General features: G+C 34.4%; 3 protein-coding genes across 4 annotated transcripts; all 3 read right to left on the bottom strand.

Moving 5' to 3' along the window:
- On the bottom strand, positions 1–787 carry LOC104219217 (uncharacterized). Its single transcript, XM_009769859.2, has one exon. The coding sequence runs from the start codon at positions 667–669 to the stop codon at positions 106–108; it is 564 nt and encodes a 187-aa protein (XP_009768161.1). The 5' UTR covers positions 670–787; the 3' UTR covers positions 1–105.
- A 1,513-nt stretch (positions 788–2,300) lies between these two features.
- Positions 2,301–4,416, bottom strand: LOC104219226 (mediator of RNA polymerase II transcription subunit 11). 2 transcript variants are annotated; one of them, XM_009769867.2, is made up of 4 exons: positions 4,251–4,416; positions 3,291–3,360; positions 3,016–3,132; positions 2,301–2,650 (listed from the first exon to the last, which is right to left on the bottom strand). In XM_009769867.2, the coding sequence occupies exons 2-4, from the start codon at positions 3,342–3,344 to the stop codon at positions 2,453–2,455; spliced, it is 369 nt and encodes a 122-aa protein (XP_009768169.1). In that variant the 5' UTR covers positions 3,345–3,360; positions 4,251–4,416; the 3' UTR covers positions 2,301–2,452. The 2 variants fall into 2 exon arrangements, with proteins under 2 accessions (XP_009768169.1, XP_009768174.1); XM_009769872.2 differs by having other exon boundaries at positions 3,291–3,485; positions 4,251–4,339.
- Positions 4,417–7,244: 2,828 nt separating this feature from the next.
- Positions 7,245–10,901, bottom strand: LOC104219212 (uncharacterized). The gene is made up of 3 exons (XM_009769851.2): positions 10,457–10,901; positions 8,115–8,273; positions 7,245–7,564 (listed from the first exon to the last, which is right to left on the bottom strand). Exons 1-3 carry the CDS (start codon positions 10,760–10,762, stop codon positions 7,496–7,498), a joined length of 534 nt encoding a protein of 177 aa, XP_009768153.1. The 5' UTR covers positions 10,763–10,901; the 3' UTR covers positions 7,245–7,495.
- Positions 10,902–20,091: the final 9,190 nt, after the last annotated feature.

Here is a 20,091-nt window from a genome sequence, read left to right as displayed (position 1 = left end):
TTCACCTTAAAACAGTCTGTTTACCTTCACAAGGTAGGAGTAACGTATACACTACCCGTCCGAGACCTAATTCGTGGGGTTTCACCGAGTTTGTTGTTATTGTTTTCAGATATTCCAAATACTCCACAAGCTTTCCCCAAGAAAACTTACAAACGTTCTCACAGACCCTTTTTCAACTCCAAATTCCTCTTCTCTATAACCATTATCATAGCTACAGGTATTCTCCTTCAAAGAATCAGACTCACAAATTTCAGTCTTTTTCACTTCACATGAACCACCATATGACGATCCTTTGTTTTTATTTCTCCTTTGTTTCTTGCTCTTTCCTTTTTTCTTCTGCAACCCCATATCTTCAAAAGCATCTATAATCTCATGAATAAGTTGACGATTAGGTGATGAATCCCATTTTATCCAGTAACTCATGTAGCAGTTGAAACAGTAACAGCAATTGTTGTTATTCTTATGAGTACTAGAGTTTCCAAGATTGTTGGAAAAATTGGTGGAGGAATTATTACAAGCAATTAAATAAGCCAAGACTTGTCTATCTTCTTGAGGTAAAGCTGAAAATAGTGTCAAGATTGTAGCTGGTAACAAAGAAAGTTGGTCTGATAATACCAAAGGTGGAGGAGTAATTGGATGAACTGTGCCTTTACTATAAAGCTTCTTCATATTTAATTCAAAGAAATGAAAATAACTTAGTAAGAGAAATAAGGAGTTTTTTTGGTGGTTTCGAGGATGAGGGAAGAAGGAGGAGAGAAAATAAATATTGTGAAGGATTTTGAAGTTTGAAGAGGTCTTGTACTCTTGTTATTTGAGAAGAGAAAGAGAGAAAGTGCATAGAAGTTGATGACAATTGGGCTTATACTCTCCGGTTTACAATTATTGACCAATTTGCTTTTTCATTTTTGTTCAAAATAAATGTTCAGTTATGTAATCAAGAAAGAATTCAATTTATTTTTACAAAATAACCCCTATATACATATCTCTAAAACGTTTTCTTACTCCTCACATTAAATGTTTAATTAGGGGTAGTTTAGTCATAGTAGGTATTTTTGTATAGAATTTAATATTTTCTTAATGGACGTGTTAAAAGCAAATTGGTCACTTATTGTGAACCGGATGGAGTACTAAATGATGAAAGCCAAGGGCTTTGGGGAGTGGTCACTTGGATGTACTCTCTCCGGTTTACTTTAATTATTTTTTTGAATGTTTTCATATATATTAAAGAATTCATTTTTTAGCACTAATTAACGATAAAATTGACTATATTAACCTTAATTTATCTTTTTGGAATATAACAAATACTCTTAGACTTTTTATTTCAAGGGCAACTTTAAAAAAAAAAACTTAATTCCTTCTTGATATATGAAAAAATCAAATACTGTGGACCACAAAAAGTGCAAAAATCAATTAAAGTTGACCAGGAGAGTAGTAGTTTTTGAGAAAGTTTGAGGAATTAGTCTTAAAGATGAGTTGAAATTTTTTGATTGGTGTTACTGAATTCTGATTGAATTTAGTCAAGAGAGACACAGTCTGATTAGAAGTATGGGACCCCAACTTTTTGGAATCTAAAGACTAATCTCAATTTCTTTGAAATGGTAAAGGGTCCGTTATCATTAATTAGAGATCTTTGGCTCCAGCTCTGCATATGAAATTTTCTTCGATAGGAAATATCAACCGAGCTAGTAAATTTTGAATTTGAAACAAAACAAAAATATATATTAAACTGGAAATCAGATTATCACATTTGTTTAATTTTATTATTCGTTAAATTGGAAATAAAAATTTTCTCTCGTTGTTACCTCTTTAACATCTATCATTAGTTTTAATGTTTAGGACCAAAAGTGTCCACTTTCTGGATACATTCTGTTAAGGTATACATCAAGGGCCAAATATCCCAACTACGCAGGGGCGGAGCTAGAGAGCCGAGTGCGGGTTCGGACGAATCGAGTAGCTTTGTTTTGAACCATGTGTTTGTCTTAAAAAATTCATTGAATATATATAAATTATTAATTTAGAACCTAGTAACTTAAAACAATTAAAATCCCGAACCCATAAGCTTGAAATCCTGGCTCCGCCTCTGTCCCTACGCATTAGATGGTCATTTCTCTGCCCAGAACTATACACTTCAGAGAAATTAAACTCTAATTAATACCGAGATCCAAAGTCAAATGTATTTACCAACTCATTATATTCATCCTCTGCTCTTTTAATTTCACAGCATTTCAATCATAACCAATAACCATTCTCCCACCAACTATAAATTCAAGTTCAAATAAGATATACAGTAGATAACGTACTCAAACAAATAGTGCAAATTTTGCAACATGAACAAAAAACAAGTGAGCACCAATTTTTCATGCCTATAATTTCAACAGCAGATAATGAACCTAAGTTTTGATGGAATAAGATATAAATCCAGCATTACAGGGACATATTCCTACATTACTCACTAATCTAGGGTCATATGGTCTAACGCTGCAGCATGATAACCATCAATTGTTCGCTTCATATCATCAAACTGAGAAATGACATATTCTAGTTTCTTGCAACAGATCTCGTTTGATATTCTTGGTACATAGTCACACTTCTCAAAAGGACGATATTCACATGCGCTTTTGATTTCTTCTCGCAGTGTGACCTGGATGTCCTGTTGTAATTGGTGCAATATCATCTATTTAGTTCTCAAACTGATTTAGTTCAATCAGAACTCTATATAGACTCAGTTATTTCAGACAAAACTAATGATAAATTGCCCATGACAACAGCAAACTAGTTCCCAGTGTAAAAGTATACAGAAATTTCGCATTCAATACCAAATGGCAAATAAATGCACATAAAGTAAAAAGGACCACAATCAGTAACCGAGCAAGAGTATCATCAGAGTCATACAATGAAATGCCAAGAGCAGCAGCACGAAAGGTTAACGGCTTCTTATTACACATAAAATGGTTTTGTTAACAGATAAAGAGGTTCTAGAACTTCTAGGTGTGAATTAGTAAAGAATGTTCAAACCTTGATTAGTTGCATAAACTCACTGCAATGGTTGTTAATAAGCTCCTTCCTCGGACCACTTGGATTTGCCATTTCATCCATTACACCTCCTGCTAGCTCCAGAACTCTAACTATCCTCTGCAAACATCAGAGAAAGATACAAAATCAGCCGAAATATTTCAATAATGTAACAGTTACTGAAAATAGAACTCAAAAGTATTTTGAAAACAAAGATACAAATGTAACAGTTACTGAAACCAGCCCATTTTAAGTCAATAATTCTCTAAAGCATTTACCTTCTCAACATTTTGCAGCCGCTGCAACGAAGTATTCTGGCTTTGTAAATCCATGGTATTCTGCGTGTATCTGTCGAGACAGGTGATAAAGATGACTGAATTTAAAACAGAGATCGAGCTAGATGTGGAGAAATGAAACAGGATCTAGAAAACCCGGTTCAGTGCAGTTCACAGGGTATTTTGGTTCATAGCTCTCTGCAGTCAAAATAATTAAGGGACGATCAAAGGGAACCTTCCATAATCAATGGGAAAAATAGAAGAGAAAACTTTTCCTAATAAGAGCGCTACTAGTCCTCGGGGATTTCTCCGTCATCAAAACCAAAAACAAAAACAACAAAAGAACTTCTTATTACAAGTTTTACGTCAATTACACTAACAACACATGTATTCTTCAATACTACTGAAACTACTCCTATTTCGAGCTTTATTAACCAAAAAAAAAAATCCTTTATGAATGGACAATAAAACTTTATATATTGGGTTTCTGGGGAAAAAAAAAAACTTATCTTTCTTTATTGAATGGACAGTAGGTGATTGCTCCAGAGACTTAAAAAGTAAAAGAGCTTTTCCAAAGAGAATTCTGAGAGCAAGTCATATAGCTCCCACTCCCACCCACCCAGCAAGTATGAGGCGACATTGATAAATTTCTATTTGGCAAGGAAAATAAACAAGTAATTTTATGAAGTTAAAAGTTGTGCAAAGCGCCAACTATTACAATTGGACAGTTTTAGAAACGACGAAACTAAAAAATGAGTACAATTTCATTCAGGCATTTTGCCAAACAGGTAAAGGGCATCTCAAAACTGACTTGGAAAACTACAAAACCTCGGTTATTATAAGGTTATTTTCCCACTCATCAACTACATTAACCAATTTAAAAACTGCGGGAAGTTGGAAACATCAGACAAGCAAGCAAGAAAGAAAGAAAGCAAGAAAGCTTATGAATTTGATTACCATTACCTTGTTTGTGAGGCCTAGGGAAGAAGAGTTATGGAGATTAGCCCTAGCTTTGATTCAAGAGAACAGCCAAGTTCTTTGATCACTGCAAGATTATATTAGAAATCTTTTTTTTTTTTTTAAGGATAAATGGTTGGTTTAATAGGAATTGGAACATATAACCTAACATAAAATATTGGTTTCAAATAAAACTTAATCTATAGGGATAATTTCACATAAATACAACTCACACATATGACTTGCAACATAATAGCCCAGTTATAAATTTACAAATCTGTAGCCAAAAATAGTCGGCTAATATTTGTAAAAAGAGTATTTTTTAGATTTTTTACTTGGCAACGGAGTTTAATCAGGATAATTATCTTATTTAGATGAAATCACGAGATTTTCTAATTCTTCTGTCGTATAATTTCTCCCCCAATTTGTCTTTACTGTTGCAAGTTGTCCCCCAATTTTTCGTTGATTCTACTTATATGGTAAAATTTAGAAACAATTGCTGCAAGTTCGTGATTTGGCTGAGAATCAACAAGAAAAGTAGATTTATACATGAATTATTCCAAAAAAAGGAAGAAAACATGAAAAAAAATTAATTTGATTATACATATGCGGTACATGTATAATGATGTATAACTATGTATAAACTGTATATGGAATGTATAATAATGTATATCAAAAGAATAAGAGAAAGAGAAGAAGAAGATAAGTGATGTTATGAACATATATACACATTTATATATAATTATATATATTTATACACATTTATACACAATTATACAATAATGTATAAGTGTGTATAAATAGTGGTTATACAATATTTCCAGAACACATCTAATATTCAATATTACACCTCTATTTCAGTATCAAAATATCAAAAGAGAGTTTTTCAGAGGAAGTTAGATCTGAAAATTAAAGAGGAGAGAAGATGGAGATGGAATTGTTTTATAAAAGAAGATAAAACTGGAACATCATCTGAAGAACTTGAAAAATGTCTGAATACAACACAAGACCTCTTTTTCATTCTTCGGTGACTTCATCGTCGACCTATTTACCTTGAAAATTGAAGGGAAAAAATGGAGGATGTCTGCAACTCTTCAACCTCTTTCCAGCAATTTGAGAAGAAACAAAAAATTATTAATGGAGGATAAACGCATTTTGTCTTAAAAATTCACATTGCACAAAAACAAAAAAAGAGGACTGTTGTTATTACAATATAGAAATAGCGATTTAGTCTCCTTGAGGAGATGTTTATTACAGTAATGGAAAAGGCTTTCCTGTTAAGTTGAATGAGAGAATGACTGTTGCTTCTAAAAGAGGAAGAAGCATTTGGATATAGGTTTTGGTGAAAAGTTGAAGAAAGACAAAAAAGATAAAGGAAGCTAGGTTAACCAATGAAAATGGGCTATGCATTATTTGCAAAATGTGCTATGTTGGGTAAAGTTTCAAAATATGGGTTATTTTTTGTTCTGAAATTGGGTCGACTGACATAGAGTGTAATTCTGTCTAATCTATATTATATACATGATTTGCATATGTTTGAAACTCACTCGAAAACTATAGGAGCATATGTATTTAGTGTATACTATGATCTGCAATTTTTAGCTAAAAGCTATGTAAATTTGCAATTTTCTCCGAATTACAAACTGTGATGTATCCTTTGTGGTTATATTTTGATTTCCTTATTTGATAACGCTGTACTCCTATTTTATACTAGCACATTATAAATCAAATTGTTGGGCCCCGTGTAATATCCTATTCTAGTTACTCCATATCGTAACGCGGAAATACACAGTTAGCCACTAACTATAGTTGTATTTAATCTTAAGTCACTATTTAAAATGTATTTACTTTTAAGTCAATGTTTTAATAAACTTTTACCCATTCAGACGAAAATACCCTTGTGCTAGACATGATGTCCTTAACTTCATAATTGTCGTGTAAATATTAAGGACAAAGTGTCCTGAATTAGCACCTTCTGTTTTAAAATTTAGGACATCCTGCCCTTAACTTCATATGTGCAGTGTAAATGTTAAAGACACGGTATCCTTAACTTCACGAGTGTTGTGTAAATATTAAGGACAAAATATCCAATGTCCTTAATATTTATACAACACTCATGAAGTTAAGGACACCATGTCCTTAATATTTACACATCACTCATGAAGAAAGGGTAAAACCGTCTTTTCGTATTTATTTTAATAGAGTAGTGGCTATTTTTGTTTAGCATTAAAAATGCTGGATAAAAACTAAATTTCACATTAAAAAGTGAATATAATTATTTTTAAATTATTCCATAGATGGCCTTAGAGCTCAATCTTAGACCTAAAGTTTATGAATACAGATCTCAGCTTCTCCACCAAATAGTGCTATTAAAAGTTTTATACCATCAAATTACTTACAAAATTAATTAAACATTAGTTTATCTATAAAAATGGGTAAGCATCATGTTATGATCAGACCATTATATTGAGAGTATGTGAAGTTTTATACTGTTATTGTATGAACGTAATTTGTTAGAAAAAGAAAAGAAAAAGTTATATTGAAAGTTTGAAACGAACAGCATACTTATATTGAATAGTATTTTGTTGTTCCTCTTTCATCTAATCTCAAATCAAACTATTAGGGGTTTCATTGTTCCTCTCGTTTGTTTTTCGTGGCATAATCAATTTCATATGAATGTGCAGAGATATTTATGATGCAATAATATATTTCAAATACATGCTTTTGTCTGCAACAAGGTTCAAACATGTGACAAGAGGCGGACCTGTGTATAACCTTGAGGGGTCCCTGTCCCGGCAAACTTCAACATAAAACTTGCGTATGTATGTGCATACATTAAAAATGGTTAATCCAAATCACTTAGCACCCTGAACACTAAAAGTTTTGGGGGCAAAAGTTGAACAGAATAGTGGTGCCCTGGTCGTGTTAAAATCCTAGGTCCGCCTCTGTCTGTGACGTGCATCCGGCACACACGTCATGGACTGCTCTAGCACTTCAATGTGATACAACAACATAAAGTTTCCACTATATAGCCCCCGGAAAAATCGAATCCTCTACAGAGTAAACAATGGCTACAGAATACAATAAGCCAATGTCATGGCAGACAAAGGCAGTTTAGTCACTCAACTATTACAAAGGCAACATTTTATGGAGAACCCATTATGACCTAGTGCTCCTGGAGTTCACTTGTTTGACTGAATATATTTTGCTTGATCTGTGTTTGAGTCAGAATTGTTTTCGTCCTGAGACTTCTAACCCAAAGACAAGTCTAAAGTCCTTTCGTTTAAGTCTTGTCGTTGTGGAGGTTTTTTCTGCGGAGCCTGAAAGATAAAAACACAATTCAGACACTCGTGCACGTTATCATCTCATGTGATCATCATTAGACTCATGAAATCTGGATTGCATTTGGAGTCAGAAAACAGGAGTGTATAACCAAATAAAAGTTCAAACAGAAGAAAAACGAGTGAGGGGAGAGAAATCATGACCTATTTTCTCAAAAACACTTCCTGAGAAGCTAAAGAAAGGCATCAAACAGAAAAAGAGAGGAGAAAAGGTTAAAAATCTAAAAATCTGGCAGGTCGGGAAGCACTATATAAAAACAAAGATCAAATAGAACAAAAAAAAAATAGAACCGAATGAATGAAATATTAGCTGTATGAAGTCATAGTGTGAATCCAACTTCTTTAAAAAGATAGAACCTACAACTCTCATATACCTTCCAATTCTCATTTGAAAAAGCTCCAAGCCATTCGTACAGTAAATGAAAATGCAAACAACCAAATAACCATACTAATTTTTTTTAATCTTTTTTTTCCTTTGACTCTCTTTTCCCACAATTTTCATACAGCAGTCGTAAAGATATTAAAGTACCTGAATCTCTTCCATGGGCATGTCGTTGATGTCAGGTTTTTCATCATAACCATCTGCCTGAGATGTTGGCTCTTCACTATTTGTGTCACTCTCAATTGGTTTAATATCATCTTCAGCTTGTTCTGATGCGTCATTCTTTTGTTCTTCAAGCACGTTAATCTATCTCAACCAATTTTAAGAAATGAAAAAGTATACACACAGCACAAACCAATATGATTATCTTTATTGACATACAAAAGCAATCTGATTGAAGGAAAGAAATATAAGAAATAGCATAACACACAATTAGAGAAGATTAGATTTGGCATTGCATCTTTATATCCACGAGACATACTGAGAATGTTCATAATTATAAACAAAGTTATCAAATGCAAATAGTTTTGCCCCTTTTAATGGCACAAGTTCCCAAACATCTCAGCATGTCTGTGAAGGTTTTCAAGAAGTTACCGAAAGAACCTTCCCTAGGCAGTAGGTGGCAACCTAGCAAATCGCATAATATGGACTTCTTACTATCTAAAAAGACATCCTTTAATTGATCGGCTCTCCAGGGCTCAAAAATCCAACCGGAAAACATGAGGATGATTAACAATATAAGTAGAGAATTGAAAACAAAGGTATTAAACTCCCCCCCCCCTTCCACCCACACACTAACTGTTTTACTCCCTAACGCTTCAAAAATTTATGACAACTTATGTCATTGACATTTTTCTCTGTTTCCAGATCTTGCTACAGAGGCAGAGGTAGGGGAAGGAAATTAGTCAAAAATAATAGCGCACAAATAGGGTGAAAATTATTCTTTTTTACATATATAAACTGTTGAATGCCCTAAATAATAAGGGAATATTGTAGTGTAGTGGTAAATGGTGTTCAAAGTTGCTTTAGGTCATAGATTCAAAAACCAACTATGACATTCTAGTACTTTTTTTTAAATCACTGGCTCCGCCGCTATCTTGCTAATCTCCTCATTACACACCAAATAAATCAGCAACACGAGAATAACATAAGGAAGTCTAAGAGTACTTCTTCCTTGTCAAAAAAAGAAGAAGTCTAAGAATACTTCTATTTAATAAGTATGAGGTCTTAAGAGTACTCAGCCTTCTGTCATGTTTGGATCTGCACGATGGAAAAGGGGGAACAAATAGATGGAAAAGAACGAACGATTCGGTCATACGTAGATGAGTCAAGCTAAATTAGGTGAAAAGGGAGAATTATACTTCTCAAGGGGATAAAACAGAATCTTTTTGGTGGGATGGAAAGAGAAGATGGTTGTCTATCAAAACTAGCACTTCATTGCCTATAAAGATGGTACTACAACTTCAAAGCATATAAAAGTCAATCGGAGATTCAGGCCACCACCAATTCTCATATTAACAACTTGCACCATAGAAGAGTAGTTATATGGTTCTTGCGCCCCAGTTTGTTCCCCAACCGACTAAAAGATCCATAAAGAACCCTGAATTTCCCACATTTCAGGACATAATAGCTAAACACTTGCTTCATCTTTAATCAAAACTATACATATAAGTCCTGCGGTTAGACATATCCCTTAACCTGACTTCCCAAAAGTTCAACTGGAGTTTCATCTTCTTCCCAAATATCTAAACAATAGTAAGGCAGATCAAGAATTTTAAGTCGCTGACTGTAGAATACCACTATACCTAACTACTCTCTCATGACAATGGGTGTGAACTTATCAGGTCGAGGTGAAACCAATGTGTGCGCGTGCAAGACAACTCCAAATGCCACACATCCACCCCCTTACCTTCCTATTATGTGGCACTAGCAAGATCTAGCTAAGATAAGAAACTTCATGTCCACTCAGTGAACTATGGTCTCATGAACTGAATTTCTATGCCTTCTACGCACAAAGAGAACACTATATCCGCCTTAGCTTACAAGTTATTCCAAATCCCACAACATATTTAAAAAAAAAATTAGGACAGATTGTGTCTGAACCAGCCAGCATGGGCGTCCCGACTATTCCATCCGGTACCTGCTACCTCCCAACAACATACCAATACGTAGCAACTCCGCCCACCAAGGAACCCTATATAACATACACACACACACACACAACTTGCTTAAAATCCAGAACCCTAAACCATCATCACCACCTCATCCACTTTGAAAAATATGATCTTTTCCCGATAGCAGAGCATAAGAAAGAGTACATCCCACCAAAATAAAATAAAACAGAAAAATTAAAGCTCGTTGAAATTGCTCAACATTGTTAAATGTGCTTATATGTTAGTACTATATACAATACACAGTAGACAAAGTTCATCTCCGATAACACATACAAAATTTTGTAGGTTAAAAGAAGTAATTAGTCAGATTAGTACCGGAATGTACTTGAATTTGCGCTTAGGTGGCTCCTCGTCTATGAAGCCATCATCTTTAGCAGGACTGTTATTAGCGCCGTTACTGTTTTGGCTTGAAGTAATGGGTGTCCACTTGAAAAGCAAGAGATGAGAGCCATTACTGCCGTTAACGCCGCCGTTAGCAGTTGGGCGGTTGTTGTTGCCGGAGTTAGGCGGCGTTCCATGGATCCATTTCTTCTTCCACCTCCGAACCGGCCCAGTAAATACAGTTGTCGTCGGCGCGTACCTGTTAGATGACCGGCCTAGTCTGGCTCCTACTCCGTCCATTTATGACGGCGGACCGGTCTTGACTCCGCGGCTAATTATTCTTCTCCGATTGTTATGCCTTTTTTTTTTTTAAGAAGTTTTTCTTTTTCCACTATCCAATAAAAGAGTTTAATAGCTCGGTAAGTGAGTCACACCTGTCTAGCACAATGAAAATTTAGAAGAAAAATAAAGGAGATCTCGCGCCAAAAACTATTTATATTTGAATATTGATAGCCGAAAAAGTATATCAAACTTGTATAATTATTGTAATAACATACAATATATATATATATACATGTAAAAAATATATAAATTTTATACATTTTTTTGCTATTATTTTTACAGCGGCTATACAGTATCATTTTTCCAAAAATAAACATCTACCATATGTTAATGGAAATACGAATTTAAGCTCTCGTTATGGACATTTTTTTTTATTTCTTTCAAAAAATATTTAGAAATATTATTTGTTCATAAAATATACTTAATCAGTTTTTGGAAAAAAAATTGAAGAAAATTTTCAAGTTCCAAAAAATTGGTTTGTGACAGTTTTTTGGTGAAAATTCTTTGGCACCTCACAAATTTTCAATTATTTTTCAAGTAAAATGAAAACAAAACTTTAATTTTCAAAAATTAGTTTTTAAAATAACTTCAAAAATTCTTTATTACAATTCAATTAAATTTATGTTCAAATGCTTACTAAGATTTAAACTTCAAAGTAGGGGTGTACATAGGCCGGGTTGGTTCGAATTTTATAATTGTCACACCTCCTTTTTCGCCAGCGCCGCCCGCAAAGGGGCGCGGAAGGGAGTTTTTTCCAATTAAAGGACAATCGAAACGGGATTTATTTATTTATTTCAGAGTCGCCACTTGGGAGATTTATGGTGTCCCAAGTCACCGGTTGAATCCCGAATCGAGGAAAAGAATGACTCTGTTTAACAGTCTGCGCACCAGAAATTCGGATAAGGAATTCTGTTAACCCGGGAGAAGGTGTTAGGCATTCCCGAGTTCCGTGGTTCTAGCACGGTCGCTCAACTGTCATATTGGGCTTGATTATCTGATTTTATACAATTATGAACTTATGTGCAAACTTTAAACTCTCTACCGCTTTTATTATTATTATTATTATTATTTTAACAGAGAACTACAATATTGTGAAAAACGTATCTCGAACCACGTCACATCAATGTACCCGTGGTTATTGACACATTTCAACTCTGTTGAGATTTGGATTTGGGTCACATAAATGTGCACCCGAGTTTAAGAAAGTAAATTGTTAAAGGCGCGCCTAAAGCGACTAGCGTATCATTATTTTGGGTAAGACCGTGAAATTTGCTAAACGACCGATCCCGAAGTCTATACAATTATTAACCATTTATTGAGAGCCCCGCAACTTGTGCGTTTTATTGGGCGAGGCTCATCTCATTTATTTTAAAAGGATAATCCTAAAGTGCCTACATTTTTATATTAAATTTGTCTCTAAAAAATGAGAGAGAAAAGATCCTAATTTATTTACATGCTTACGAGTTGTTACAGTCGGGTTCCGAACGCAATTTGTTAAATCAGAATGTAAGCACAATATGGACAGCCCGTTGGCCAACGTGGACCCAGGCCCAACGTGTATGGCACAAAATTGGACCTGGGCCATCTCATTCACATGTTACTACCTAGTTACATTATACTAGGCATGCTCACAGTTTGTCAAATTAAAAAAAAACTTGGCAATCTAATTTTAATCCTAAACCATTTACATGCTGAAATTAACCAATAGTATCTAGCTAAACAATATTCTTACAAGTTTCGAAACGGTCTATTCGTTTAATGAGCTAACTGTTGAATGTTTAAGAATAGTCTAAATCAGCTAACATGCTTTTTTTGAGACATGATAATCATCAAACAATAACGAACTATCTGAACAGAGTTACTACACCATTTTTTTTAGCAATACATAGACAGTTCGTCCACTAAGCTACTGTCAGATGTTCCATTATATATTAAACAACTACATGATTCTGATTAGAGGAAACTAAATAATGTATATACACAACTAAAATTCAGAATATAACTAAGATAAATTCAGAACTTCAACTCTTCATTTAATATTCATGCTTCATGTTTCAGCTTACAGTAACCAGCGTGTCAGTTGTGTCCCTGATATTGGAAGTAAAAGAAGAGGAAGATCAGCAGAAATGCAGTAGCATATAACAACAACAATACCCCGTAACCAGTAACAACCAACAACGAGAAACCAGTGACAGATTTTAAATCAAACAAAAAGCCAGCAATAACCAGTGAAGTAGTAGCAAATAACCAACCAAACTCAAGGAAACAAATCAAATGAAAATCCAGAAACACCAACAACAATCAACGGGCAGAAACAAAGTGAATCTTTTTTAGATTGAAAGACCAGTTAATGTTTAACCCTTAATTCTCTCTTAATGTTCAGAAAATTCTTTCTTTTAAACTCTCTTCAAATTCGAATCCCCAAAAATCTTTCAATATTTCCGATTCTTCTCCTAATATTCAGCTAATCCCTCCCCCCTATTTGTGTCCAGCTCCTCCATATTTATTTACAAACTTCAAGCCTTTAAACTAAATTCCACTATCTTCTACCCATCCCCCTTTTGAATTCCACTACCTAATGTTTTGTTCCCCACTATATTAAACAATGTATTAATTCTCACTAACACATATCTTTCCCTTATTTAATTCACTTATTGCCCCACTACCGCATGCTTTGTCCCCCACTATATTAAACAATGTATTAATTCCTCACCATTATGTCTTGTCCCCCACTACATATTATTTTATGCATTATTTTAATATATTAGCGCTTAGTGGACAGAACACTCGGATTAAATAATTGTTCAAATTTTCAATTCCAAACATGCCCCTATGAAATTACAGAAATTACCATTTTACCCTTGAAAATACTGCAATTTATCATTCTACCCCTATCAGCTATAACCAATTCACCTAATCAATTCTAACCAAAATACAGCAGCTATAACCAATTCCTAATCAAATTTCATCAACAAATTTAGGCTAGAAACTCAATATTTTTGACTGAACAATATTTTTAACAACAAACATACTTTCAGATTCAATAACAGTAACAAATTGAACATAACAAACAAGTAGATTCAAATCACTAAACTCAATAATCAATTGAACTTCAAATTAAATCTAACAACATTACAACCAACAACTTCTATATTAAACTAAACAAGAACATAAAATAAACTGAAGAAATAATCAAAAAAATGATAAACAACGAACAAGAAAAGAATCAAACATATACTGATTTCAAATCCGAGAATATCAAACAAAATACGGACAGAAATGAAATTTAAACCAACTAACCGGAAATGAACAACGACGAACTCGATCGGAAACAAATCTGCCCGGAAACTTTGAAACCAAAATAACTCGAATCTGCCTGGAAATTTTTGTATGTTTTCCGGTTGATTTCAGGCGATGAAGCTGGTCGACGAAGACGACCACAAACACCACTGTTTGGGATGAGGAGATGAGGAGATGAAGCAGCAGCAATGGCTATGTGTTTGGACGTGAGGCTGGAGGTCGTTTGGACTGGCTTGAGTTATGGTCGTCGAGCAGCAGCAACGATGGTTGGACTGCGGTTCGCTGAAAGTTGCAGAAACTGATGGGGTTCGTTTGGACGTGAGGCTGTTTAGCAGATGATCGTTTGGGACTTATGGGGACGAAGAAGAAGAAACAGCAGCGATGGTGGTTTGGGTGGACGACGCAGGCAGCCATGAGAGGTGAAGTAGCAGCCATGGTGGCTGACTGGAGCTCGACGCAGCTGAGATGAAGAAGAAGAAGTAGCAAGGGTGGTCGACGAGAGGGCAGCTATGGTTGTTTGGACGTTGGGTTTCAATGGCAGACGGGGAGGGTCGTTGGTGGCGATGGACTGGTTGAACGGAGGGGCTGTTTGGACGTGAGGATGGAGATGACGAGGGGGTGGTTTGCTGGGTTGGGGTCAGCCATGGGAGCTTGGGATGAGGGGAAGGGCAGAAGCAGCGGGGGAAGCCATGGGAGCTGGGTTTGGAAGGAGAAGAAGAGGGGGGCGGGTATATTTTTTAGGGTTTTTTAGGGTAATGAAAAAAATGAAAAATGGGGGTTGGGATTAGTTTGGGTTATGGGGCGGACTAGGTCGGGTTGACCCGGTGGAGTTATTTGGTTTGGGCCATGGTTGATTTAAATTAGAAGGTGGCCCAATCCGATTTTCTTCCTCTTTTATTGCTTCTTTTTTCTTCTTTTATTTTTCTTAAACTGAAACTAAATTCTAAAAATCCTAAATTATCATATAGAACTAAATTAATTTATAAAAGCGCAAATTAACTCTCAATAACAATTAACACACAATTAAATAGCAATTACGATAAACTCACACAATTTGGACATTAAATGCTAAAAATGCAACGTACATTATTTTTATGATGATTTTTTTTGTTCTTGTAAAACAAACTTAATTGCTCCTAATTGTAGAATTAAATACTAAATGCAAATGCGACATATTTTTGTATTTTTTATTAATTTAACAAATAAACATGCATGGACAAATATAAATAATTATCAAAAAATGCCACAAAATCCTCAAAATTGCACACAAAGGAAAATTGTTTTATTTTGAATTTTTGGGAGTAATTCTCATATAGGGCAAAAATCACGTGCTTACAATAATTACCAAATCAAACCAATTGTGTCGGGTTATTAAATCTAAAGACCAAACCAAACCAATAAAACTCGGGTTTTTCACTCTCGGTTTTTCTCGGGTTTTCGGGTTTTTCGGGGGGGGGGGGGTTTCCGGTAAAATATTCATAGAACAAAATATATAAATTGTGCTCAAAATATTTCTTCAATCCTAGTAAGATACAACTATATAAAGTATTCTCCAAGAAAATAATACAAAATATGAGATGTGTCATGACATTATCCTAAAATATTCAACAATAAAGACAATAAAATTATGTAATATAAATATTGCTAATTAAAAAGCCATAATAAAAATAAACATAATTTAAAAGTACTAAGTCATGCTAAAATAAGTAGACTAATAAGGGAGTATTAATTACATGATTAAACGTTAAAGAAAAAAATAAAAATAGGTTATGCATTTTTATCTAAACTATTGCAAAACAAAAAATAGATATTCAATACATTCCCGTTCGTAGTATTGAATTTAATGTCTTTTGTTAGCATTAGTATTGATTTGATTTTGGTTTGGGCTTTTGTTAGCATTATTTAATTTACTAATGTTAATGGCTACAAAGCTTATTGGAACATTCAAAAGTTCTAAGTCCAACCTTGAAATAATACCTAAAAAGATAAACTTATGAAATTTTTTAAGAAATATTTATAAATTATATCACTATAAGTATATTTATATATGAAATATATCTAAAATTTCTATATATGTAATGTCAGGTTAGTTTGGTTTCGGTTTGACTTTCTTTAGTTAAAACCAAACCAAACCAATTATGGTCGGGTTTTTTTCCCAACACAAACCAAATCAAATCAAACCATAGTCGGATTTTTTTTCTCGATTTGACTCGGATTATCGGATTGGTGTGGTATGTCGGTTTCCTTTATACACCCCTACTTCAAAGTGTGCAAGATGTTTTCATCTTTCAAGAATGTTTATAAGAGTGAATTTTTTTTTCTTGTATTCCTGTTTATGGTTCTTAATTCAGTATTTTTTGAACTTTTAATTGATTTATATAATTATTTATATTTCGTGCCGAAAATATTATAGTTGATGACAAGGGTTGTGTTCACCCCTGTCGTAATATGAAAAGAAAATACCTATCCAATGTGGAAGGATGTGGTGCAGTGGATGAGACTACTCTTTCCTTAACTAGAGGTCTCGAGTTCGAGCCCTAAGTATGGAAAAATCCTTGGTAGGGAGCGCTTAACCCCGAATGAAGCCCTATGCGGCGCGAATCCGGATGTAATCGGGCTCCAATACGGGTACCGGACACCAAGTTGGAAACCAAAAAAATCAAACAATGTTAACTAATTGTGATTAGGTGAACATAAGAATACTTAAATATTTTAGTATAATTAAAGCCTATTTAAATAAACATATCATATGCTTATTGATTTGATGCATGTCTTGGACACGAATAAATTATTTTGTACAAAAGATAATGTACTTTTTATCCAGAACATAAATCTTAACCACTAAACAAAAAGCTCGATTGTGATGTTGCATGATGTTCTTTCATCTGGATGAAAATTACATATTCCTAGCTTTATTATAAACATTATTTTGTGTTAGTGCTAACTATTTCCTCCGTTTTGTTTTATTTGCTGTAGTTCAACTTGGTACAAATTTTAATTAAAAAAGTAAGATTTTTAAATTTTGTGGTCTTAACTGAGTTGTAATATTATATAGCTATAAAACTTTTAAAGCCGTTGGTCATAAATCTGTCATCTACTTCAGGGGCGAAGCTATATGTTTTGAAGGGGGGTCAACTGATCATCCTTAGTCGGAAAATTACACTATGTATTAGGTAGAATATTAGATTTTAGAGGTATATATCATATATTGACCATTCTTTATCGGAGAACTTTTTTCACTTCTTTCAGTTTTGAACACCCTTGAGTAAATTTTTGGCTTCACCGCTGATCTACTTCCGTAGCTATAAAATGCTTCTTATTAAAAAAATATAGAAATGTGTCAATTTTTTTTGAAATAAACAAATAAAAGACTAGTGCCAAACAAAATAAAACGGAGAAAGTACTTTCTGTTATAAAATAAAAGCAATGCAGTAAAATATAAATAAGAAGAGATAGAAAGAAGGAAGGAGTCTTTTCTTCTTTCACTTTGGTATGTATTTCCATTGCAATTACATAGCCTTTATAGGCATAAAAAGTAAAGATGATGGACATAAATTAGGAGATTTAATCTTTAAGCTATTCACAATATGGGCATCCAATGTAGCATCCAATGTACAAACTATGTTATTCACAACATGGGCATCCAATGTAGCATCCAATGTACAAACTATGTTATTCACAACATGAGCATCCAATGTACAAACTTTTTATAACACTCCTCCTTGGATGTCCATGTAAGATAATGTATCTCATTAAGAACTTACAAAAAAAAATATTGGGATGTACATAGTTATTTATAATATGCATTGCTTGCTGCCTCATTAAAAACCTTATCATGAAAATCCAATAGGACAAAACCTTGGTTAAGGAAAAGAGTGCAGCGTGTAGTTACTCCCCTGATGAAAAATCACTTAATGTCTCGAAGACGACGCATTCCAATCTTATATATCAGCTTTTCAAATATTGAGGTTGATAATGTCTTAGTGAACAGATCAGCCAAATTATCACTTGAACGAACTTGTTGCACATCTATTTCACCATTCTTCGGAAGATCATGAGTGAAAAAGATTTTCGGTGAAATGTGTTTTGTTCTATCTCCTTTGATATATCCTCCTTTCAATTGAGCTATGCATGCAACATTGTCTTCATACAATATTGTTGGAATATTCTCTTTCGAAGAAAGACCACATGTTTGCTGAATGTGTTGAGTTATCGATCTCAACCAAACGCATTCTCGACTTGCTTCGTGAATGGCTATTATCTCTGCATGATTTGAAGAAGAAGCAACCATAGTTTGTTTTGTCGAACGCCATGATATGGCTGTACCTCCACTTGTAAATAAATAGCCTGTCTGAGATCGACCTTTGTGTAGATCAGACAAATATCTTGCATCTGCATAACCAATCAATGATGGCTTGGATTCATTTGAATAAAATAAACTCATATCAATGGTCCCTTGGAGGTATCTGAATATATGTTTAATACCATTCGAGTGTCTTTGTGTTGGCAAAGAATTAAATCTTGCCAATAGGCTTACTGAGAAAGCTATATCTGGTCGGGAATTATTGGCAAGATACATTAATGCCCTCCAATTGCACTAAGATATGGTACTTCGACACAAAGAAGCTCTTCATCATTTTCATGAGGTCGGAATGGATCTTTCTTTATATCAAGTGATCTCACAACCATCGGGGTACTCAATGGATGTGCTTTATCCATATAGAATCGCTTTAAAATCTTTTCGGTGTATGTTGATTGATGGACAAATATTTCATCTTTCATATACTCAATTTGTAGACCATGACAAAATTTTGTCTTTCCAAGATCTTTCATTTCAAATTCTTTCTTCAAACAGTCTACTGTTTTTGGAAGCTCCCAGGAGTTCCAATGATATTTAAATCATCAACATACACGGTGATTATTGTCACACCTCCTTTTTCCACACCCGATGGGGGCGCAAGGGAGTTTTTTCCAATTAAAGGACAATCGAAACGGGATTGGTTTAATTATTTCAGAGTCGCCACTTGGGAGATTTAGGGTGTCCCAAGTCACCAATTTTAATCCCGAATCGAGGAAATGAATGACTCCATATTACAGTCTGCGTACCAGAAATCCGGATAAGGAATTCTGTTAACCCGGGAGAAGGTGTTAGGCATTCCCGAGTTCCGTGGTTCTAGCACGGTCGCTCAACTGTTATATTTGGCTTGATTATCTGATTTTATACGAATATGAACTTATGTGCAAATTTTAACTTTTAACCGCTTTATTATTATTGTTTTTACAAGAATGTGAACATCGCTTAAAACACGTCTTTGGACTGCGTCACATGAAATGCACCCACAATCCGGAACGCATTTTATTTGATGTTTTGAGATTTGGATTTGGGTCGCATGAAATGCACACCCGAGCTTAAGAAAGTAAATTATTAAACACGCGCCTAAAGAGACTATCGCGTTATTATTTTGGGAAGGCCACGAAATTCGCTAAGCGGCCCTCCTGAATTCTAAATAACTTTAAAACAAGTATTTACTGAGGGCCCCGCAATTTGCATTTTTTGTTTGTCGAGGCTCGTCCCATTTATTATTTTAAAATGAATTCGCAACGTCATGGAAATGCATCTCAGACCACGTCACAGTCAATGTACCCGTGATTAGAGACACATTTCGATTTCGTTGAGATTTGGATTTGGGTCACATAAATGTGCACCCGAGTTTAGGGAGATAACATTATTAAAGGCGCGCCTAAAGCAACTAGCGCATTATTATTTTGGGTGGGGCCGTGAAATTTTCTAAACGGCCCGTCCCGGAATCTAAGTGTTTAATACATATATTTTGTGAGGACTCCGCAATCTGTACATTTTTATTTTTGGCGAAGCTAGTCTCGTTTTGTTTTTGTTTATTTATTTATTTATTTTAGAAAAAGAGACAAGGCTAAAATAACTACATTTTTTGCTACTTTGCGAGGTCATGAGTTGTAGATTAAACTTA

The sequence above is a fragment of the Nicotiana sylvestris genome, chromosome 4 (assembly GCF_000393655.2).
Source record: "Nicotiana sylvestris chromosome 4, ASM39365v2, whole genome shotgun sequence".
NCBI classification, from domain to species: Eukaryota; Viridiplantae; Streptophyta; class Magnoliopsida; order Solanales; family Solanaceae; genus Nicotiana; species Nicotiana sylvestris.
This window is presented reverse-complemented; position numbering and strand designations above follow the sequence as displayed.